The sequence below is a fragment of the Cyclospora cayetanensis genome, unplaced genomic scaffold (genome assembly GCF_002999335.1).
Source record: "Cyclospora cayetanensis isolate NF1_C8 unplaced genomic scaffold, CcayRef3 CcayRef3_contig_84, whole genome shotgun sequence".
In the NCBI taxonomy this organism is placed as follows: Eukaryota; Apicomplexa; class Conoidasida; order Eucoccidiorida; family Eimeriidae; genus Cyclospora; species Cyclospora cayetanensis.
In genome coordinates this window covers 98,439-121,945 of record NW_020312757.1, presented here as the reverse complement: position 1 = coordinate 121,945, position 23,507 = coordinate 98,439, and the positions used below count along the sequence as shown (strand labels likewise).

Below are 23,507 nucleotides of genomic sequence, written 5' to 3'. Positions count from 1 at the left end.
CTATATGGACCCAGAAATGGCGCTACTGCAAAAATGGACGGGGGCCTTGAGTGCATCGTTCCCATGGCCGTGCTACAGCGACACCGCCAGCCACCAACATCAACTTCGTCGACGGACACCACTCCACGACGAGCGGTCCACTGTATGAACATCTACTCAGCGGTCGAGGGCGTGTTAGACGCCGCAGCATCAATTTTCAGTTTCTCTTTAGGGCCAGGATTATCTGTAAAATGGCTCTCTTGGGGCCACCGCCTTGAGGTCTGGGAGATATGTAAACGATCAGGCGGCGATCAGACATGTTTCGGGGTTATGGCATCAGCTACCTGGTTGAAGGGAGGCTTGGCGGTCTTCTACTATGTGCTGCCTTCGCGAGTCCCTTCTGATGTAAGCTTCCCAGCATAGCGGCGGTAAATCTGAGAAACCACGCGGGATCTTGATGCTAGTACAGCTTAGGTTGGGGCAGACTGTTTGTCCTATGCGGATGAATTCTTCGCATCCCAGTATATCTCCTGGTTCAACGTTAGCAGACTTCACGACTGCTGCCCTCCTGTTCTCGCATACGCTTTTAAGCTGAAATTTCTCTTTTGAGAGCCACTTGCCCAACATAGACCCATTCGCTTTACGAGTTTCCCGTCTCAAGCTGCGGTTGCAGAAGCAACGGGTGGAATTTCCATTGCGTACTCTCCGGGAGTAGCCCGAGTCGCTTAGCGCACATTAGTGGACACATTGGGGTACTTTCTTGGTTGGCAGGAAAGACAGGAATTTGCGAGTGCACGGATGAGCAAAAACAGAATCCTTCCATAGACGCAACACCAGACGCATACTTTAGGCTGCTACAGAGTGCGCGTCGTTGAGAATGCTGGACCAGAACAGCACCACCCCTCCTCCCTTGGTGTATCTGCGGGGTTTCAGGGCATCTCGCTTGACCACATCACGCATACTATTGTCCCTAGCGTTCCTTGCAGCTTTCCTCTGGTTCTATGGAACTAGCCTCTGCGGCAAAACGGTTCACGATTCCACAACTAGCGTCGAGTGCCCGCTACTACCCTCCGCCCCCAACCAGCAGCCGTGACTAAGCCTTTTTCCCCCTCGACCCCTTCTCCCGTGTGCCTCGCCCCTCCCCTCCCGCTCCCCCCCACCACGGACCGTGGCGAGTACGCATGCAGTAAGCGCATGACGGAAGTGGTTTGGGGCTGTTAACACTGTCGGTTGGCCCTGCACTACCCCGTAAAAGGTCTACTATTCTTTCTAGAAGGAAAAGTGTCTGCTGCGCACTTGCGTGTGCAAAAAGTGTTAGTGATAAAGGCCCCAGGGTGAGGCCCTTCCTCTGAGCTGTCACCACGCGGCTACGGCCTGTCTCCTTCTACTGAGCACTATTTGAGGGAGTGGCCAAGACGCGTGCGAAATGAGGGAGCTTCGTTGAAGCGGCATAGGGGCTACCCTAGGGATTCTGGAAGGCCAACTTATGTTCTAAATATATAACTCGAGGCTCCAATCAGCCCGAGCGCAAAATACGAAAAGGAGGTGGTAGCACCTTGCATGCATGCAGCTCTTATCAAGTGCTGCTGCAGTGAACGTTCAGCTGCGGTGTGTGTGGCGGTCTCAGGAGGAAATTTGTCAGGGGCGCCGGAGAGAGAGGCACACATTGGTCTTCATACTTCTGAAGGGCATAAAGGGACGTTGAGGTCTGTGTCTACAAACACACGCCTCTACACTCACGTTGCACAACCGGCTTTGTTTCTGCTGCACTTCAAAAGGTTCCTGGGACAGGTAAATCATATACGAGCACCACACCGCTCGAGAACGGCGAGCAGGGCCCTTCGAACAATAAGAGGCTTGCCTCAAAGGAACAGTTTGTGTGCCTCGTCAAGAGTCAGTGCCCCTCCACGCCATGCTGGGAGGCTCCTCCTGCGCTGAAGAGACACCACTGGCTCCAGCAGGCAGCTGCTGCTGAGTTCTGCGCGACCCCAAACTCGCATTGCCTTGTGCCTCACTGTTGCTGTTACACAAGGCTGCTGCTGCTGTGTCAGTTTTGCGCTGAGACTGCGCTGGCCACGGGGATGAGGAGGCCCCAGACAAGAGACTCTTGAGAGTCTCAGCAGCAGCATATTGCTGCTGCCGTAAATCTTGCAGATGGCGATGTTTGTGGTACTGGTGGTGGTTGTGGTGATGTTGCTGCTGCTGCTTGGTAGTTTCTCGAGTTACACGCTGTTGCGGGTCCTCGGAGCTGCCGCGTTCGCTAAGGGCCGCATCCCGTTCCTCTGCCACTGCGGCTGCAATTGCAGTCGGTAAGGCCGTCTCTTCGCTGATGCCCATAAGCTGTGCATCGCCCTCAGACGCGTGTGCCTGCATCTGCTCTTGTTGTTCTCTCTGAAGCTGCTGCAGCTGCTCGAAGAGCTGCTGCTGAAGTTGAGCCGTGTCGCCGAATCCATGGGCCTGGCGGATAGCTGCGGTTGCCGCTGCTAGGTCGGCGAGCCTCTGCTGTTGTTGTTGCCGTGCTGCTTCAGCTGCTGTGCGGCTATGATTACTGCCGGCATCTCTACCGCAAGGCCCCTCCTCTCCTGAAGCTCGCGTTAAAGGGATTCTTTTGCAGCCGTTGCCATCTCGAGAGGCCCCTTCCTCTGTCCACCGAAGAGGAGCGTGAGGAAGGGGCTTCCGTGAGCCGCAGGGGGCTTTCGGGGGAGGGGGGCCCCTTGCCGCCTTTTCTAGAAGACTTTCTGGTTCCTCCCCCTCATCATAGCCTCGATTCTGCCACAGAACCACGCCACCCTCTGGATCTTCTGATGCAGCAGCAGCAGCAGCTGCTGCTGCTGGTGCTGCTGTCTCTGTTTTTGCTGCGACAGCACCAGCGCGGCTCTGCACCCAGGATCCTCCCGAGACTTCCTCTGGACTTGGCTCCGCCCGCTCCCCTTCATCCCGTCTCTCGTACTGCCTCACCGTGCCAGCACCAGCCGCAGCCACTGCGTTGCGTGTTGGCGTTGCAGCTGTGGAGGAGGGCGAGTTGACGGGGCTGACACGACCCGCTGCAGCCGATGGAGATCCCGTCGTGGTGCTACTTCCACGCCATCGTCTGAGAGCCTGCTGCTTCTGCTTGGAGACAATGGTCGTGGCAGCTGCTGCCTTGACGCCTCCCGCAGGGGGCGAGTCCAGGTGGGGGTTCGGCGGCTGCTTGGTGTGCTGCAATTCGGCAGCTGCCGAGTGAAAGAAGGCAAGCGAAGTGTTGGACACGTCGAGGGCCTGCGCAAAGAGCGAAGTGGGATCTCTGGACTCCCGGATAGCCGCCCTGAAAGCCTCATCCAAGTCTTCCTCTGCGGCAGCTTCCGAGGTGTCTGCAGACTCGGATTCCGCCGCTGCTGCTGCTGCTGCTCCTGCTGAGGCAGCAACGCGTCTGTCGAGCTGCTTCTGCGTCGCAGCAGCGGCAGCGGGCTTGCGCGCCAGCAGGACGTCTTCTTGAGGGCCCAGGCTACATCGGAGTGCAGCTACGGCTACAGCGAAGTCTGCCGCAGTGACAGCTGAACAGGGAGTCGCTCCGGCAGTCGTTCCTGCATCTCCGTTCTTTGCGTCGTCTACCGCGCTGCTGCTGCTGCTGCTTCGGTGTTTCTGGCGCAGCAGCAGCCCTTGCTTCTCGTGCCTCATGAGGGCTGTGGAGCTCTCGGCTTTGACGGCAGAAGCAGCAACAGCTGTGCCTGCATCAGCAGTCCATCTCTGCTGATGCGCAAGGGGCCCCCCGGCAGTTACGAGGCTGCCCCCCCCTCTATGGAGCTCAAACTGGGTCCGCGGGATCGCAGGGACGGTTGAAGCTGCAGTGCTGGCTGCGGCGGTAGCTATTCGCTGCTGCTGCTGCTTCTTGTCCTCGTAGGCCTTGGGCTGTCTCCTGAGGATCTGCTGCAGCAGCTCGCTGCGTGGGAGGTGCGCAGTCGATCCACTCTCGGCACTGTGAAGAAGAAGGCGCAGCTGCGCTTCCTTGTTCGAGTCGATTCCTGCTTCCCCAGCTGCCAAGGCAGCCTCGGTGGCTCCCGCTAGGAGCCTCTCCGCATGGGCTGCTGGGTGTGCCTCCTTGCTGTCATCGCCACGCATCCTGGCTTTCCGCTCGAACCCTAGCCGCACATTAATCGCCAGAGCCTTGGCCGTGTGATACCCGTAAGTCGCAACTTTGAAGCGCTTCTTGATCTGACGTCTCTCCTCGTAGAAAGATCCGATCCAACTCTTCTGCGTCCTGTCAAAATACACCCCCTTCATCGGCCTCATCTCCTCGCTCAGCTCCTCCGGAAGAGACTCCAGACGGGAAGGGCCTCCCCCTCCAGGACCAGGCAGAGACGTAACCACTCTTGAAGTAGACATCGACGTAGGGGCCCCTACGAAGCTCCCATGCCCGGTTGCCATGCAGCCACCTGGACCCGTTGGAGACGTCCCTCCCGACGGGGGCCCCTGAGGGCCCCCTCCCCCCCCCTCTAGACAGCCTGGGCCGTCATAGCCAGAGCCACCACGGCATCCCTCTTCCAGAGCAGAGCACTGCTGCTGCTGCTGTAAGCGTCTGCTGGATGCCAGGAGCTCTTCGAGACCACCAGAAGTTCCCGCGCACAAACGGAGGCTTTCCGCAGAGCCCAACCCCCCATCTGAGTCGCTGACAGACGGCGCTCCTCCTCCCGGTGCAAGATGATGCGATGAAAGGGTCCTCTCCCCCATCGCGTCAGCATTCGCAGTCACCAGAGTCTCCGCCACAGAAGATGCACCTGCAGCGAGGGAAGCCACGGCAGACGCCGCTGAAGCCGCCCCCACGGAGCACTTCCTGGGGAGGCCCTCATGCTCCTCTGGAAAGAAAGACACCCGCGAGCGATGGGGTCCAGGGAGACGCCGTGATCTTCCTGTCCTCTCCGTCTGCGAGCACCTCAGGAGAGTTGCGGGGGCGTTGCTGCAGGCGCCAGAGCCGCCGATGGCAGCAGCAGCAGCTGCTGCCGCTGGAGCTACGAGAGCCGCTGCGTTGTTGTGGACGGCCGCGTGGAGCTGCTGCTGCTGTTGCTGCGGTTGCTGCTGGTGCTGCTGGTGCTCTCGCCGCTGCTTGGCGCCGAGACAGGCCAGTCCGCCGAGAGCTGCATGCGATCCTCCCCCTCCCCCCCCTTCCGTCCGCTTCTTCGCCGCACAGTAAGCAGCAGCAGCAGCGGCAGCAGCGGCAGCAGCGGCCCCCGCTGCTGCTGAAGAGGCCCCCCCAGCATAGTACCCCTTGGCCCTTTGCTGCTGTTGGCGGGCCCCTCTGCTGCGGCATGCAGCAGCCGAATCTGTGCTGCCCTCCGACCCTAATGCATCGTCTTCAGCAGCAGCGGCAGCGGCAGCAACAGCAGCAGCCGCTGCCGCTTCTTCAGCCGCTGCTGCTCGAAGGGCCCTGCTCTGCTGCAACGCGCGCGCCCTTCGACTGCACCGCCGCAAGCCCCAATGCGAACCCCACTCAGCAGAACCGTCCGGGGCCGCATGCAGGGGGCCCTCCTGCGAAGCGCATGCGGGGGGCCCCGGGGCAGCACGGGGAGCTGCTGCTGCTCCCAGACACGCTGCCGCCATCGCACTGTCGCATGCAAGGGCCCCCTTATGGCAGTAGCGGGGAGACACGTCTGAGTCCTCTAAGAGGGCACCAGCGGGGTCCACACAAAAGTCTGTTGGGGCAGCAAGAATTCCGTGTGCAGTTCCCCCGCGCATTCCACTCGGCTGTTTTCCTTGGGGGGGGGCCCTTTGGCTCCAGCTCTCATGCCGCAAAAGACTCGGAAGAAGACCACTCTGACCGGAGGGAGCTCCGTGGTCGGCTGTCTCCGCTGACTCGGCGCCTTCTTCCTCTTCCACAGCCAAGGCGGCTCCCCGAGGCTGTGCACTGGCGGCGCCGGTACTGAGGGCCCCCAAAATCGGCCCTCTGCCTTCCACGCCATCTGCTGCAAGAAACTTCGCCTCCTGCTGCGGGTGCTCCAGAGACGTCGCCCCCCCGCTGGGATCGAAAGCGGCTCGAGGGGGCGCTGCAGGATCTGCGGCTGTTGCCGCCGCTTCTGGCGCGTCTGCGTGACCATCCTCCTGCGTCAGCAGCGAGAACACGTGGCTGCACTTCGACTTGGCCTCCTGAAGATCCTTGCTATCGCCGCCGCTCAGGCCCCCCCTAAAACTCGTCGTGCCCCTAAGAGCCTCGTACTTCGCGAGCCGCTCTCTCAACTGCTGCACCTCCTGCTGCTGCTGCTCCAGCGCCAGAAACTCGTTGTGAGCCTGCTGCAGCTCCAGCAGCAGCCGCGCTTCCTGCTCCTTGCTTTCCTCCTGCTGCTGGTGCCGCAGCAGCGTCAACTTCTCCGTTGTCGCGACGGCGATCGCGGCCGCCTGTGCAGCCTCGGCCGAACCGCTCAGCAACAGCGAGGAAAAGATACAAATGTAAGGCGAAAGTGCAGGAGGCAGCTGATCCAGCTCTGGACAGCGGAATTTCGCCGCAGCATACTGCCAGGCACTCACCTGCTCCCGATTGCTGCTGGCGTTGCAAGGGGGGACAGTAGAGACTGAAGGCGCAACCGATGCTGAAACTTCAGTGTCAGGTCTTAGTGTTGGTCGCTCTTCTCGAGATGCATCTTCTTTCGAAGCGTTGGCTGGTGGAGTGTCTTCAGCACAAGCAGTGTGCTGCTGCTCTTGTTGCTGCTGCTCTTGTTGCTGCTGCTCTTGTTGCTGCTGCTCTTGTTGCTGCTGCTGCTCTTGTTGCTGCTGCTCTTGCTGCTGCTGCTCTTGCTGCTGCTGCTGATCTGCTAGGTCTGTGACTGCAGCTGCAAGTAAATCCGTCCTGCAGTCCCTGAGCCTCTTCGTTGGCTGCTGCTGCTGGAGAAGAGACTCATCTGGAGTGGTGCAGACACAGGAACCCACTTGCTCCACCGCAGCCTCGCTAGAACGCTTGCGTTCACATGTGCCTTCTGGAGAGCCTTGCTGCTTTTTTGCTGCTGCTGCTGCTGCTGCTCCTGCTCCTGGTGCTGTTGCTATAGCAGCCGCATCGTCGGAGGCGTCTAGCTGCATTCGCAAGGATCCTGAACCCTCTCCTGCTTCTATTGAGTCAAGGGCAGGCAGTACATGCTGCTGTTGGTGCTGACGTTGCTTGGAGCTGCTTTTCTTCTGCCGTTGCAGCGCATTGCAAGAGCTCCCTAAGATGACCTGTAGGTGATGAGAGTAATTTGTGTCTGCCGCTCGTGCAACTTTCTCTGCTTCTGCGGCATCTTGTGGCACTGCTTCCGCTGCTGCTGCGGCTGCTGAGTCTCGCAGATAACGCAGCAAATCGATGAAGTACGACTGCAGTTGCAGGAGCAGCACGGCAACCGGTAGGGTGCTGCTTTCGCATTGCCGTTGCAGCGAGTATCTGGTATTGCTGCAGCTGGTGCTCCCAGAAGAGGTTGAAGGGGCAGTGCTGCAGCAGCAGCTGCTGCAGCAGCTGTTGCTCGGCGAGACAGGGGACTGCGTAGTGGCACCCGAGTCGACCTCGTCTAAAGCAACAGCACAGGAAGGCGCAGCTCCTAGCCCTGCAGCAAGTGCTGCTGCAGCTGCAGCGTGCAAGCCAGCGACAGCCCAAGAGCAGCAAGGCCGAGTCGCTGCTGCTGGCGCGCCTCCTTCTTGCCGCAACAATTGACTTGTGGGGAGACAGGGATTCGCCACAGCGGCAACGGCAGCGACACCAGGAGGCGGGGGAGGGACGTGCAGCTCAGCTGCTGCTGCAGAGCTGCTTGGCTGAGCTTCCGAAGACAAGACGATTGCAGCCTGCTCGTCTGCAGCACCGGCCTCATTATCGGCAGCACCCGCCGCTGCAGGGGTTGTTTGGAGAGGCCTCGAAGAGTCTGCCGGAGGCACAAACCAGTCGCATTGAGCCCGCTTGTTCCCAGGGGGGTTGACGACGTGTTGAAGTTTTCGCTTTCTCGAGTCTTGCTGCACAGCAGACTGCTGTGGGTGCAGCTGCTGTGGGAGGGATCCGCGCTGCTGGCTTCCGAGCGCCAGGTGGCCTCCTCCGTCGGGAGAGGCAGGCCCTTTGAGCTGCTGCAGAGCAGGATGTGCATTGCCTGGAGTTGTGCTCGTCGAGCCTTCCAGTGGCGGGCAGTTGCAGCAGCAGCAGCTCCTGGTGCTGCTGCTGCACCTCTGGCAAGGTACACCTGCTTGTTGGTCTGTTGAGCCTTGTTTCGCGTCAGAATCGACAAAAACTGGGAATGCTGCTGTCGCTACAGACGACTCTCGAGGGCTCTCCGCCGGAGAACCCTTGCGGGAGGCAGTTTCCCCATCAACATTGAGTCCTGACAACTCGGCATGACTCGGCATCACTGCGGCGGCAGCAGCAGCAATCTCTTCTTCAGCGGCTGTTTCTGGCCAGTCCACCAGCGCACTGCGGCGGCTGTTGCTGCTGCTACTGCTGTGAGTGCTCGAGTTTCTGGGGGGGTCCTCGCGTTCGCAGAGCAGCATGTCGTTTTCCAGTTGCTGGCATCACTTGCTTTTGGCCCCGTAACACGGCGCAGGTGCTAACACCACTGCCACCACACCAGCAGCAGCAGTTACAATGCCAACAGCGTCAGTAGCGGCTCCGATGAGCAGTGCTTGCTGCTCGTGGTGCACAAAATGCTCTCGGAGGTCTGGCGAACGCAGCCAGATGCCGCGTGAGGGGTGTTGCTCGGCTTCGCCGCCTTGCAAAGACCCCGAAGCTTCGCTCCTGCCGTGCGTGCTGGCGTCTTGCTGGTACCACAATCGGCCTCTATCTACGACTTAGAAACGTGAATAAAGCTTGTAACCTGTTGAAGCCTATGCAGTCTTCTTCTGACGAAGGCTGTGCCGCACTGGTGCTGCGGAGGGCACGAGCCCTACCGGTAGCGACGGCCTCAACAGCAAGGGTCGGCAGTTGTCTGGTGCTCTTCGTCTTCCACTTCCACAGCAACAACCCCCTGCTGCCTCAAGATGAAGGCTCTTGCTCCACGAAGGGAAAGGAGAGAGAAGTCCTCCTCCATCACGTGGAGTGTTGAAGCAGCTGCAGCGCTGCCATCACTTTCTGCGATGCCTGCGCGGCAGCAGCAAGTGAAGAAGCCCTACAGTTTGCCCGCCCAGAGCCGCAGCAGCAACCCTAGAGGTTTAGTTGCTAAAGGCAGGACGTTGCTACACGAGAACCAATCGGAGGGAGCGGCCACAGCTTATCTTCAAGGTGCACATCCACCTTAGGCGGCAGCGGCGCTGGTCGGGGGCAGCACGGCTGTCTCGGGCTTTACGTAGGCACGCGTGCTTTTACAACCCTTGTTTTGGGAAACTAACAGCTGCTGCTTTTGCGTCAGTTGTAGAAAAAGAGACAGATCAGGGAATGTGCATTCACCTTGGCAAGGAGCGGCAACTGCTGCCGCTGATGCCGCAGCACGGCTGTCTCGGGCTGGCGCAGGGGGGGGTCTAGTCGGGAGGCCGGAGTGCAGGCAGCGGCTGCAACAACAGCTGTTGCTGCAGCTGTAATCTGCAGCATCAATATTAGCAGGCTCTGCATTGTGGCCTCTTTAGTGCCAGGAATCGGCTGGTTTCTCGTTTCTGATGCAGTTGTGACACTTGCCTTAGCAGCACGAGCCTGAGGCCTTCTGCTGCTGCTACTGCTGTTGCTGCTGTGCCCCTTTCATTTTGTTAGTTTCCGGTGTAGCAGTGCACGCAGTAGGAAAGGAACTAAAGTTGGATGCATGGCTACTTAGCTGCACGGACACCTGAAGCCCGCAACAGGACACTGCGTTGCCTATGCACTGCAGAACTGATGCAGCAGGCAGGAGTGCCGTGCACTTCCTTCTACAGTTCCAAGCTCTGCCGTAGGGTATTAATAGACAGAACCTGCTCATTAAGCTTAACACGAGAACAAAGGGCCTAGGATGTTGTTTTGTGGATTCTCAATGCGAGTTACAGCAACGAGGCACCCACGACTTTCCCCTGTACCTGTGAAACCTCCAAGGCGCTCAACGCACTGGTCGGAAATTAGCCCTAAACAGCTGATCTTTGTTTATTTTTGTGGTTTACTTCGCCCTATTTTCCTTGATTATAAGTGTGAAAAACACTGTAATAGTTTCAAACCCTCAGCACCACTTGCTTATGCCACGGTTGGTGCTGCCGTCGTTGCTTCCGTCGCTGCATTGAGACCCGTTACAAATCGCATCCACGCATAACTCCCCTCCTTCTCGAGCAACGCGAAGGCAACCTCGCTTTATTGAACCGTATCCCAGTTCTATCTACACGACGAAGTGCCACCACCTGGTTGTTAAGGCGGTGCCTTTCGTCATGAGGCTCGTAGCACACTTCAAAGAAGCCATACCACTGGCTCTGACAAACTCACTCCCAACAAAACAAATTGCCCAGCTAGGCCCCCATTCCTTGCCCTTATGCGGAGGTTCGGCCGAATACAACGGGAAGCGTACATACCGAGGGGCCAAGAAATAGGGGCCCTGCGACCTTCACTGTATTTCCACACACTCGCTCCTATTCGGAGAGAGTCATAACCACTCATATGTGAAGAAGAGGCGCAGCTCTGCTCAGACTCATCCTACTTGTTCGCGTGATAGGGTGTCCGTACACTTCAGTGCCCGCGACGAGAGGGCTCGTTGACCAGTCGGTGTAATGAGTGAATCAAAGCATTTTTGCCAACCAAACACTTGCTCGAAGAAGGCTGAAGCCACAAAGAGGCGCATGAAGGTGTAAATACTCCACATCTAAAGGCGGAAAAGCTAAAGGAGCCCAACACATGGGCATCACCACGGGCATAGCAATCCTCTGGCAAGCTGCCAACAGGCAATACCTGAACAGCATCCGAGGGTCCTACGCAGAATAAAAGCAAGAATAAGACACCCACTACCCTACACACTCCACCTGCAACCCAGCGAGTTGTAATACTGAAGGATCCACGCAGCAGCAGCCGAAGAGTGTCCATCAGCACACTGAGCTATAAAAGCACACCCATAAGGGTTCTTGCAGCCACTGCTGCCACAGGATCTCGAAATGTCAGGAAGACTGCCACTTTCTCTCATTCTCTTCCTTGTTATCGCGCCCGGAGCCCCCCTTCTCTTGCTTACACTTAGGTACAGCCATTCAAGCTAAAAGTTTACCGTAGGAACAAAAGCATTCAGTTACAGCACAAACAGCGCCAACGATAACAGTAATGAGACCCCTACAGTGGTGGGTTGTATAGGTGATGCAGCAGCAGACGTTTGCGCCGCACCCTGTGGATGGCAAGCTACACTTAGCCAGTTTCGACTTCACTGGCTACATTTAACCAAGAATTAGTGAAGATTTAACTAGCCAGTTCAAATGTTCGCATATCTTGCTTACTGCAAGATGCTTTTAGCTTAATACAAGGAAACGAATGTGTGTGTACGCTGCATGTTACGTAGAAAAGTAGCTATGATGCACGTTGTGCTTACAGGGTGTAGCAGCCCGCGCTCCCAGCTGTCCCTTTCCCCTCATCTTACAGGTTTCAGGGCACGAGCAAGGGGAGGACCAAGCGCTTTTTTATGGCAATTAGTAACTTCCTACTAAGTTTGCATCGCTTCAGGAATTAAGCGCCTCGCAACGGAGACATTCAGTGGGGCGTTGCACATCCCCCTCCAGTAGCTACAAGCTAGTTGCAGCCACACTGACCCTTGATGCACTTGTAGCAGCAGACCATGAGATGTCCACATCATTTCCTTTGAAACGTTGCCACTAGCCTTATGGTCCGTAAATCGCTGTTCATCTCCACATGTGGACAGTGTCTCTCCTTGGGAATTTGCATAAGCTTTCATTTCCGATGGCGTTAAGATGAGCAGTGTACGCAGGCAGCCGATAGGGCCCTTCCTTTTTTGAATTCACACATCGACAGACCCCAGAACATTACAAGCAGCCGGAAAGAACACAGAGAATAGCAGCCAAAAGCTGCTACACAGACTCACAATTACGCATCGTTGTGAAGCATCTATCCGCTTTAGCCGACAAAACAGCTTCATTCACTCCCATACATATACATCAACGTGCCAGAGCATAGATGTGTGCATGCATGCTTGCATTTTAGTTCCGTTCTCCTGTAGTGATACATGTGGAAAAAGGGATTTTTCTCAGATGGGTGACCTTCATGCGTGCAAGACAAGAGGGAAGCGAAGCACCACGTGTGTGCAATCTCGTGATAATAGAAAACCATGTTAGGAATAGCGCAGTGCTCCTCCAACCCCCCGCGTAAAAGGGCTCTATGAGGAGTTTCTGCAGGCATGCTACCTGAAGGGGGCGATATGAACCCCATCGCAAAAGGATAGAAGCTCCCCCTAACCAGCAAAAATTCGGAGGCAAGCAACAGCAATGAGAAAGCGCATCCAAATCCATCACACAAGGATGAATAACTCACTTCAGGGCAGAGCGGAGTGTCGCTAATTCTTGACTTTGATGAGAGAGGATATCCAAGCAATAAGATGATGCTCATGAACTGAGAGTGGGACAACTTGCACGGGACCAAATGCGAGGATTGAGTTCAGTGTGGAGAGCTCTTTAAAGGAATGTAGGGAGCCAGAAAGCAGCATATCAAGTAAAGGCGCCTTAATCGGACCGAAACTGTTCCTGCAAGGCGTCACTTTAAGACATAGGGGAAAGAAGCCGCTTAACGGTTTCCTGTGGTGCCGCAGGGACTTCCAAACCTGTGGAGGGGCAAAGGGCTGCGAAAGCTATGTACGGGCAGCTTTGCACAGGCGTGTAAAGGCATCAGTAAGCCCGCTAGCGCGCAATTTCTGCACAATGAGTCTCCACGGCCTACAGGCACGACGTTGGAAGCCCGAGCCTCCCCAGCGAAGGGGGAGAGAGGGGAGGGGAAAGCGTTTTCCCACTCGCCTTACAGAAGGCCTCTTGTTATGCTACTGAAGCAAGAGGGTCAAGCACCTCAGCTGTCTCTACACGCGAACGGTGAAGCCTTAAGACTGTGTGCCGCAGGAGCAGTCTGGGCACCTCGCTGCCTCGGTGCGCATGGTCCCTCTTTGTTGGTAGGTCGAGGGAACGAGGGCAATTAAGGGATCGTCTTAAATCGGCGAGCTCTGTGGAAAAAAAGGCCGTTCATAACATGAAATGAGTCTTGTAGGCACGAGCCGCGGATACCCGCCTGCACGGGACTCTGGGGAGGGGGGCCCTGGTGTTGGGAAAATTCGGCAGGCGTTCGTCTTTTTTGGAGATTGACTATCAGCTTCTGCAATAAACCTAATGTATAAATATGGGGGAGCGGTGTTGCAGCAGAGAAGGACCTCAGAATGGCCAAAGACACTGTCTGGGAGGACTCGCTTCTGGGCAAGAGAGAAGACAAGGCCGTGGAGGGGCACCCAACAAGCGTTGCCGTCGACAACCCATATGCCTTCATTGACGAGGAAATCCGGCGGAATAGGGGACGGCCAGAGGCCCCTGTGGATGCCACCGAAAATCTTGAGCTTCAGCTGGAGGCCCTGCAGGAAGTACTCAGACAGAAGATAGACGTAAGGGGGGCCACACACACAGCACAACGAGCTAAGGCATCTGTGCTTGCAGCTGGTGCAGCACACTCTAGGGAACTCCCCCTTTTGCCCCATATTTCCCTCCGTCAGCCTATTCGTTGCTCTCTGACCCGTCTATGTTGTTGCTCTAGATGTGCCGAGTATCGCTTTCTCCTGCTGTCGTCGCTTGCAGCCCCGCTGTACGACTGTGCGTTGTTGCTGCCAGGGTGCTTATGCATTCAGTATGTGCGCCTCGTGTGTCGCTTTTGCGCTTAGCATTCCCTGGAAGCCGCGGAGGCAAGCGCGTCCCTGCTTAGCAAAGCCGTTCCTGAGGCCCTCACCTCAATTGAAGATTTGGCTACAGACACGCGAGCTTGTCAGGAGGCGGCAGAGCAGCTCCTCTCTAGCTTAGAGGCTCGAGGAGCATCGCAGCAGGTAAGCAACTGATACCCTGCCTTCTGCCCTCCTCTCCGTCCCTGCATAGCTGTAGCTTACTTCGGGATGTCACACTCTCGCTCTGGCGCTCCGTCACTACAAAACGATGGGACAGGGGAGATGCCACTGTTGCTGCTGTCTCTTAAGGTGCGGCCGATGCTCTCAGGAAAGCCTTAGCGCTGTATACGTCCTCCACGCCATCAAGAAACATTTTGAAGACTGCAGCAGGATCGTCGCAGAGCTGCACCGGTGGCATTTCAGGTCAGATACCCTTCTCGACTGCCTCTCTCTCCAGGCTCCCTTGCCCTCCCAATACACCAGCTAGCGAAGCTCACGTAGTCCAATCTTAGCTGAGCAAGTGCCAGCTAGCTAGCAAGCTGTGCTGGCTAGATGGTCCTATTCCTCAGGTAAGGTGTCCAGCGCGCTCCCTATGCAGCATGCTGTGAGAGATCTCGCAAACAGTGTGTCTTCTCAAGCGGGAGCCTGCATGCTAGCTGACTTGCAAGCTGCCTGGCCTCGCTGCAAGACCACGCAGACAGCTCACCGGATTCGCTGACAGGCTCGGACTTTATTAGTCGGACAGCTTGTTTGGGAACCTGTGACTTTTTCCAAATCGGATGAATATGACTTTGTTCGAAATTGCGTCTTGTCTCTCTCCCGGACTGCCGCTGTCTTCCTCACATTCTCTCTCTCTTGTTGCGTCTCTTGTGCTGCTTTAGAGTGCAGGAGGCAGAGCTGTTGTTGCAATCTTTGCGTCCAAACGGCCTGAGGGAGGCCTCGCAGCAGCGGGCCGTGCTGGAGGCTGCCGCAGTGTCTGCGTCGTTGCGCCGCGCGGCTTCTCTTCTCGCCTCTCTTCCCGAGTTTGAAGCTCGACTACAGGCTGCGCACAAGCTCGAGCAGCGTGTGCTGACGCTATCAACGCTGCTGTGAGCTCGCCAGACGTCAGACTTCTGTCATCCCTCCCTAGCTGCAACTCGCGCGCGAGCGAAGCGGCAGCAGGAAGTCATTCCTTTGCAGATCTGCCGAAGTCCGGGGGTCCCTGTAACGCATCTTTCATCTTCTCCCGCTTCTTCACATAGCAGATTCCTGCATACTCAAAAGCATCCACACTAGATCGTAGTATGCGGGGTATGTGGGTGACAGAGTTCCTGGAGGGCGCATCTGTTTGCGGCTTGTTGTGAAAAGCCCTCCGCCTTTGGTGCTGCTGCCCTCGATGTTTGTCTGTCTTACATCAGCTTGAAGGACTCCGTGGAGGAGAAAAGCACTGAGGGTTTTGCTTGCGCTGTCGCCGCCTTTGAGCGGCTAGGGGCCCAGGAGATCCTCTTGAAGGAGCTTCCCGCCTCCCTGAAGGCCCTCTTAGAGAAGGAATGGCGCTCTTTGTGGGGGCAGACACCTGCAGGACTGGCTGAGGATACCGAGGCACAAGATGGAACCACCCTACCGCACGAACAGGCAGGCCTTCTTAAGGGTGTGGAGGCCTTTGACGGACCGGGGGCCTCTAGGGGGGCCCCCAGGAATGAACCTCTCCAGCCCAGTGCACGCTTCGTCGCCGAACCCGAGGCTCTGATGGCTTATGCAGAGCGCTGGTCTTCGGCTGTGGAACAGGTCAGCCTCTGTAAACTCCTAGGGGTAGCGGGGTTGGGAGGGGCGGCTGTGACGGAGGTAGGACACAAAGAGGTACTAATAGGAGCAGCGCTAGCCAGGAAGGAGCCGCCGATGTGTCATAAGGGTCTAGGGCCCAGCTTCTAGCTACTCTTGTCGAGGCACTACATAATCAAGTGCGCGCGCTCTCTATCTACAGTAAGCGTGCTGGGGTCAGCCTGCGGGCGCATGCATGTGTGTGTGAGTGTGTGTGTGTGACTTCGACGTTTCCTTTACATGAGCTATCCCTGTGCGATTCCGCTGTGTGGGTATCTGGCACTGCACCTTTCTTGCTACTAAGGATTCAGCCGCATCAGCTATTGCTGCTGCATTTTCCGCGCAGACTGCGGGGTTCATTAGGGCGGCTGCCGCCTCTGTGGGAACAGCAAGGAGGCAGCAGGCCTCGTGGAAGGGGGAGAGCGACGCCGCGCTCAGTGCGAAGCCAGCGGCCCCAGGCGCCCACAAGAGTGCCTCTGCCTTCAACAGTCGCATCCTTCGGGAGCCTCTGTCGTCTTATGGGGATCTCAGCCATATCCACACAGGTACGCTGCCCAAATAACCCCGGGTAAGAACCAAGGGTCAGAGAGACGTCACGAGGAAAGGAGAGTTTCCGTTCAGAGGGAGAGAATAGTGGGATTCCAGTCAGTTTCGGCGCGACTGGGCGGTGTAGGGGCCCTTGCTCTTTCCTAGGGGTGCACGCGGCGCCAAGGATCCAAGTTTTGGAGTACGACTGCACGGCTGATGGTTTGCTGGAGAGGGGCCCTCCCTTGGTGGGCTGCCGGGTGGTCTTTTGGGGCTCTACGTACGGTGGCTTTTACCAGATACTTCTTTTGTACGCATTCTTCCTGCTAGGCTTTCGATTCTGCTTTTGCCGCAGAAGGGGACGGGCCCTGGAATCCCAAGCACCGAGGCCTATGGTTGTCTCTTCTTCTCGCCTCAATGGGCGCTGGCGCTGATGTGCCCCTGGAGGCACTCGAGCGCCTTCTGCTGCGGCATGAACAACCGCAGCAGCGTCTGCAGCAGCATCTGCTGCCTGAAACAGCAGGGCAGGATGGCTTGGAGGTGCGTTCTCGTGTTCCCGAGTGGTGTGCAGCTCCTACCTTACCTTCAATCCCCCACCGCTGCGTTCAGCCTCGCTCTGCTGTTTGCTACCGGGCCCTCTCTCCACTGCAGGCACTCCCGCCTCACCTAACACCCCCGCCATTGCATGCGCTGCTGTGGCAACTAGCCAAGGCCGTGTTTTTTGTCGTGTACGTTATTGGCGCAGCTGGCTGAGCAGCTTATGGAAGCCTACGAAGTGACAGCGACACTTATCAGTGCAACCCCGGCCTTCGCAGAGACAGAAGCAACGGAGCCTCATCTTTGGGAGAGCGTGAGCTGTTTACTGCCTTGCAGCACTGCTTTAATTCGATCAACTCTTTACCTTCCCTACTTGTCTTATTGTGGTTCCCTAGAAGGCGTTTCTCCTTTATTTGTCAGCTTCCTTGCGGTGAACTTCTCCACTATTTCCTTCATGTTCTCTTTTTCCCCCCTCTCTGCCCTTCCGACCCTGCCCTCTCGTCTTGCTTTGATCGAAGTATGTCTCCTTTCTCTTCCGCGCCTGCCCCTCTTGTGGTGGCTTGGCCACTGCTGGTTCTCCGCATGCTAGCGAACAGTGCAACTGCAGCAGCAGCGGAGACGGCAACGCTCTCTCCTGCTAAAGCTGTCTGTCGGTTTCAGCGTGCTCGTGCCTGCTTCTGTCTTCCGTATTTCCTTTTCTGTGCAATTTGTTCGAACGTCTTGTTGCCTGTGGTGGCATGTTCGCAGTTTTGCAGCTCGGTTGAATTCCTTCCCCCTTCCCTCCTCTCGATCTATGGGGCTGGTATCTCGCGCCGTCTGTCACCTGCCGCAGAATCCCACCCCCATGCAACAGCAAAGCGTCTAGCCCCCGCTCAGGCACGTATCCCACACATCCCTCTGTCTTCGCACTGAGAGTCAATCCAGCTGTCCCCGCTGCTGCAAGGGCCGGCGCTGCCTGTATCTCGACCGTAGCCAAAAACCCAGCGCCGTAGTCCATCTCTCTGCACAGATGCACTGCTACCCCGCGCTGCCTTGAGTGAGGGTATCTTTTTAGCAAACCAGTGCGTTTGCTGCTACCAACGCTCCTGCTTCCCTTCAGGCAGTAGTGCAGATGGAAGAGGAGATTCAAGCAGCTGTGAGCCGCCTCTTGGAGTCCCTCGTCCCTGTATGCGGGGGAGGCGGCAGAGCAGCCGGAGCGCCCTTTATTGTTGCAGCAGCAGATGCTGCACTTGTAGAGACACTCAATGCCCTTAGCCCCCGCATCAACACTTTCCACCACACCGTTGCGCTCAAGGTGAGCCACACTCGCACCAAAATCTCACGGGCACTCCCAAACGCGGCTCCTAAGTGTTAAGGAGGGACATTGGGGTACCTTAGTGGTGTTTTAAAAAGTAAAGGCGCTTAAATAGTCCCCTAAGAGCTCCGGGCTTTCGGCGTGTCACTACGAGGCCATACGGTGAATCTTCCGGTCAAAGAAGGACCCATATCACACATCCAAATGTGCACGTACTCTCTTTCTTTCTCTTGCTCTTTTACGCTCTCTCTCTCTAGAGGAAAAGGAGACGAGTGTCTTTGAAGTGAGGAGGTAATGGCTTGCATATAGGAAGCGAAGGAAGTCTTTGTGCCTTTTTTTCAGTCTGAACAGCAGCTGCAACAGCAGCAGCGGGGTCGACTTCTAGGCTCCCCTTTGGATTCCATTCCTTGGGATTCGGCCCTCTTTTCAGCCTGCCTCCAGCTGCACTGCCTCATGACCTCATTTGTCGATAAACTTCATGAGGTGTGTGGGCCTCCCCAATCCTTCTGCTACTGCATCGCCTGCACCCCTGTTTCTGCTGTTACCGAAGTGTTGGCGCCGCTGCTTATGACCTGGTGCTGCTTCAGGTTGGCACATTTTTGAAAGACCATCTGTCGCCTATGTCTAGAAGACCTACCAGACTGAGTCTCTGCATAAAGGCTCTAATGGAACGGTGCGTGACAGGCTCCCCCTCTCTGCCTGAGAGTCCATTTTCTTCCCCGATTATATGTGGAGCTTAATGAAGAGGCAGTGAGGCTGCACCTGAGATGCCCGCCTTCCAGCGTCGTTGGTGGCGAACCCTCTGGCGGGTACAGTTGGAGATGGACAGCGTACACTGGTTTGCGCCCTGCTTGCCCTCTGTGTCCACAGGCCTGGCTTCTTCCTGGAGGCTCCTTCTGCCGCCGCTGTGCTTGCAGCACAGGGAAACCTTTCTGGCTCGCGGGGAGAACCCAGTCCCGAGGAGTTGCTGCCGACGTCTTATGGTACCCACGCAGCCCTCACTGCAGCATCGCAAGAGCTGGTTGTGAGCTGTTGCTGCACACCCATTGAGTTGTTCCTGCAGACTTGCTACAGTGACGCCCTTGCTGCAGGAGCGGCATCAGCTCCAGCAGGAGGTGGTGCTGCTAGCGGCGGGAGCAGCGACGCTGTGGGCAGCAGTGATGCCAGTGCCTGCTTCCAAGGCGACGAGAAGACGACGGGGGTAGGGGCAGCGAGCCCCTCCACAGCCGTCACTGCTGTTGGGGAGTACATGCTGACACTCCTGCCACTGCTTGAAGACTCATCGCCTCCCTCTGATGTAAGAATAGCACAGAGAAAGGAAGAGGAGCACGGGGTACTGAGGGGTGTACAGGGACAGAGAGACAATTCAAAGGACTAGGACTGGGATCGAATGAAGATAGTTGGAAGAGACAAACCGAGAGGCAACGCCTCATTATCCCTGTGTCTTCTCACGCAACTTCTTGCGCCTGTTGAGGCGATATGGTCTCCTCTGGTTTTTGTCCATGTGTGCGCATGCTCTTCTTTTGTTGTGCGTGTAAAAACCGAGGTCTAGCAAAGTAGCTGCGTGCCAAGGAGAGAAGCAGCTTGCTGCTGTAGGCGCGGCTTTCGTCCTTTGTAAGGTTTGTTGTGTTGCTGCAGCAAGGTTCCTCCTGGGTGACTTTACTGCTGCAGTCCTTTGCCGGTTGTTACGGACGGCTATTGCTGAGCTGTCTCCAACAGGCTTCGGAGTCTCCTGCAGAGCAGAAGCCTGACGATGAAGCTTCAGGGGCTCCTGGTCCGAGGGGCAAACCAGTGGGTGGGGCCCATGTGGGTGCGTTGACTGGCGCGTGGCTGCAGATAGTCATAAATGACTTGGGGTGCCTGCAGCGCCTAGCAGAGACACTCGGGGTGCAAGAGGACGCGGTAGATCAGGGAACTACTCCGGGTACCCTGGGCTTTGCCTACATGCGCAGGAAGCTCGAAGCGGTGCTGCAGCAGCTGCAAGGGTCATGGGAAACGTCAGGGTCCAACCAGACTTACGGGGCAGACACTGAGGGGGGCAGGTCCGTCACTGGAGCAGCTGGTGTAGCTATAGAAGTCGTAAACACAGCGCAGCAGGTCTTTCTAGGAGGGCGGACAGCATCGGAACAAAATTCAGGCACTGCGCGCAGCCCTGTGGCGTGCTAACTACAGCTTGATTTCATTTGAGAGGCAATATTTCCCAAGTCGTTATTCAATTATTCAGGGGACTGGAGGCGGTGAAGATAGATCTAGTTGCGAGCTAGCGCTAGGATATGTAAGCGCACCATACGTGACAGACAGCCCTCTGACGCGCACATCTGGTTTTGTGCTCATTTGAAACAAGAGTACTCCCCAAAATCCAGTTATACACTTGTGGAAGGTATAGATATTATCGGGTAGACTTTGCTTCTGATCGCCCAGTAGACTATGGATTGTGCTTCGCTTGGTACTCTATAGCATCTGCCTGCAATCTCTTCTTATATGTAGAGTGGCAAGATGGGCTCGTGGTAGCTTCACCGCGCACCAAGTCTACTCAAAGGCTACTGAAGAAGGAACAGTGGAAGAGCAGGAGGGGTTGCCTTGGATTGAGCGCCCGTCCGCGGCTCGCTGAGGAATCCTTGGCAAGTAGCGGGAAAAGTAGAGCCTTTTTGCATCAGCTAAAAGGATAATGCCGTATCAGTCCCCTTCGATTGCGCCGTATAAATGTGCAGTGCCTAGAGGGCGGGAGTACCAACTAGGCACCTCGCCTCTTGCGTTGCATGACTACACCTAGGTAGCCATCGACTAAGGTTATAGCCCTAAAATAAACCTGTGCTTTTATTCTCTGTTAGAAGGACACAGCACAAATGGGCGCTACCCTTAAGGGCGTCTAGCAATCATTCTGGCATCAATCCATCCGACACTCACTCGCTTTCCCTGTGCGTGAAGACCCTGTACCTCGCCCACCCCGCCTAGGCACTTTCTGTATCTAGTATGATGACACGACGAGGATAAAAGGAGGGCAAGTGGAATAAAGGGACTCTTTAAGCTGAAGCGACGAGTCCCTACCCCTCGGCCTTCTCTGAAGGGATAGGGGAGGCCCATTTGAATACATGCTTCTTCTTCCTTGTAAATAATGCTTATAATAGTCTTTTAAAGGATACAGCAGGAAAATCGGCCAAATCCGAGGCTAGACTGCGGGAAGAAGTTCGTAGGTGTCTCCATTTTTCTAGGGGGCGAGTGACCCTATGAACTTGTGGCCATGATTTGTTGCTCCTTATTGTTGCAAATCTCACTCAAGCAAAGGAATTACGCGGGCTCAGTGCTTTGGTCACTTTAGTCTTGCCTTCCCCTGCTTTCTCGTTCGGTCGTCGAACCAGTGGACCGTACAGCGGCGCCCGCCCTTGGCACACAAGGCAGCCGTGCTGCTGCATCACAAAACCGATTTTCTGAGAAGGAAAGAATCGATATTAGACATTTCCTGCTTTATTTCCGGATGTTTTCTTGCACTTTACGCTTTGCTCCTTCGGCGGTCGCTCCTTTATGCGCACAGCTACACAACGAGCCGCTCTTAATCCTACCTTCCCGCTTACAGGTCTCTCTCTCGATTTATCTCTTTCCTTTCTTCTCTGGCTGAAGAACGAGCACTGCATCTTTGACCCAATCAAATTCTGGATGGAACTTCAGCTATAGCTTGCGCAGAGCTGCCTAGGAGAAACGATGGCAGGACCTAATGTTGTATGGAGAGGACTCAAAAGCCTCCTCGGCCTTTGCATCGCCTCCTGCTGGATCCAGAGGCTCATGGCTTTAGGAGAAGACCCTATAATAGATGGTAGGGAAAGCGTCTGCTCCTGCCTGTCCCACTGGTCGTAGCTCCTCTGCTAGAGCACAACACCAGGGCATTTGAGGGCCCCTGAGGAGAATTCAAGAGCCTTGGAGCGTGAATAGGTCCTCTCGTGGTTTAGAGGCTATGGCAAACAATGGAATGTATGATGAGGGGTGGCGTAGAGAGGTGCTATGAAGCAATGATGGTCCCGCACGAAAGTTTTAGGTTTCGGGCATTACGGAAGTATCAACTTATTCAGCCTTTCGTAGCCTTCAGTGTTCTCTGCCGCCGAGCTATACACATGCAACTAAGTCTTAAGTGGATTATGTTGATGCCATGTGTGTCTTCCGGCTGGTTGGATTTTGCCTCAGGACCCGAAAACGACTTTGGCTTCACAGAAGCCTCGATGCAAGACGTTGCCATGGGTTCACAAGGGATTCAGCTGGAGTTCAGCAACCCTGTTATCCTACCCGGAGGCTCTTCCTTGAAGATATCCGGCATGGACGCACCAGCGGCCTTTATTGTCAGGGTGGGGGATTGCATGACCTTTAAATTGGACGTGTCTCAGCTCCTGCTTCGCTTGCACAAACAGGACGACCCGTACCCCGAAACACAGTTTGTCTACGTCTTAAAACGCCAGGTAGCATCCCATACCAACACTGTTAATCCCATTTTACGCTCTCCCCCACCATTTTGGTGAAAGCAATTTGGTTGAACCGGCTGTGGCAGAGGAAGAAACCGGGATGCCCATGGAAAATCTCCGAGTTTGCTGTATTGACTAGCTTCCCTATTCGTGTTACCCCAAGCAGCCTAGGATATATCGCAGGAACATTAAGAGTAGTGTCAACAGTAACACCCGCAATATGCTTACCAGCAGCAAGCACGTAAGCGGCGGCTTCACCATCGATTAAGGCTATAGCTATGTAGCCCTCTGTGCTTTTGGTGTTTCAGGAAAATGAGAAGCTGGATGGAACAGAGTTTATTGAAAAAGGCCTTGGTGCTGAAGCCTACGAGTCGCATATTTGGTTTCGCCTCAGTAGTGATCCCACTTCCGATTGGCGCTACTTCAAGTCTGTCTACCAGCCCCCCGTCTACTACGACAGGATGGACAGCACCAGTCTGGACCCGAATAATCTAGACCAAGCAAGCAGGGACGTCTACAGGTGCATGTACAGCACCATCACACTAGAGCGACATCCTATTTACTACACGCTCTTCTCCAATGTGGTATTCGATGCTACCTCAATCAAAAAACGGACTTTTCAAGACATCAAAGTCTGGTCCACGGGATTACCCGAATTTCGTACGCGTTAGGCATCACAGTAACATCGTAGTGTTTGTCGCGTTTAGTTCATGAGTTCTTTCAAAACCTTAGTCGCTGAACTGTGCAGATCTGGTAGATGGTGTACACACTATTTCCTATTGCAGCCCGTCCTGTACAAGTTTTGAGAGAATAAATATGGCCTAGAGAAGCCATTTCCTACATGAAACCGGTTGGTGCATTTGGCTGCCTTTATTTGTGGGTCTGCGACTACTGTGGGGTATATCAGGCATAACCGACTTGAAGACAGAGTAGAAATGGAGTGTGCAGTGACCCTTGAAGGCACTGTATCTCCGCTTCTCAAGACGGCGGTGGAAGACTGGTCAGTGCCAGTCTTTTGATATTGCATTTTCTTCAAGCATTGACCTATCGGCAGACACAGGATTTGTGGCCAAGGCAGCGGACACAAGAGACATGAAACGATTGGAATCCGTAGTGATGCCTGCTTTCATGACACTTCCGAGCCATATAATGCCGCAGTCCTAACTCCGCCGT

At 55.9% G+C, this 23,507-nt stretch overlaps 2 protein-coding genes across 2 annotated transcripts; one reads left to right on the top strand and one right to left on the bottom strand.

The window, feature by feature from the left end:
• Positions 1–152: 152 nt before the first annotated feature.
• Positions 153–8,442, bottom strand: LOC113146970. The gene is given in 8 exon segments (XM_026335891.1): positions 153–223; positions 324–640; positions 2,186–2,490; positions 2,536–5,872; positions 5,927–6,712; positions 6,714–6,748; positions 6,964–7,863; positions 8,143–8,442. Coding segments are annotated over 8 exon segments (6,051 nt in total).
• A 4,799-nt stretch (positions 8,443–13,241) lies between these two features.
• LOC34620759 lies at positions 13,242–20,555 on the top strand. Its single transcript, XM_026335890.1, has 10 exons — positions 13,242–13,460; positions 13,734–13,892; positions 14,059–14,153; positions 15,128–15,497; positions 15,877–15,927; positions 16,386–16,595; positions 16,801–16,905; positions 17,013–17,472; positions 17,696–17,886; positions 20,250–20,555. Exons 1-10 carry the CDS (start codon positions 13,242–13,244, stop codon positions 20,553–20,555), a joined length of 2,166 nt encoding a protein of 721 aa, XP_026191675.1.
• Positions 20,556–23,507: the final 2,952 nt, after the last annotated feature.

Excerpts from the sequence above, each read along its gene's own strand:
- LOC34620759 (XM_026335890.1), top strand. The coding sequence starts at position 13,242 with ATGGCCAAAGACACTGTCTGGGAGGACTCGCTTCTGGGCAAGAGAGAA. Across the intron at positions 15,928-16,385 it reads CTGTGGGAACAGCAAGGAGG|GCTTTCGATTCTGCTTTTGC; the intron begins CAGCAGGCCTCG and ends TCTTCCTGCTAG. Across the intron at positions 17,887-20,249 it reads ACCACACCGTTGCGCTCAAG|TTATACACTTGTGGAAGGTA; the intron begins GTGAGCCACACT and ends CCCAAAATCCAG.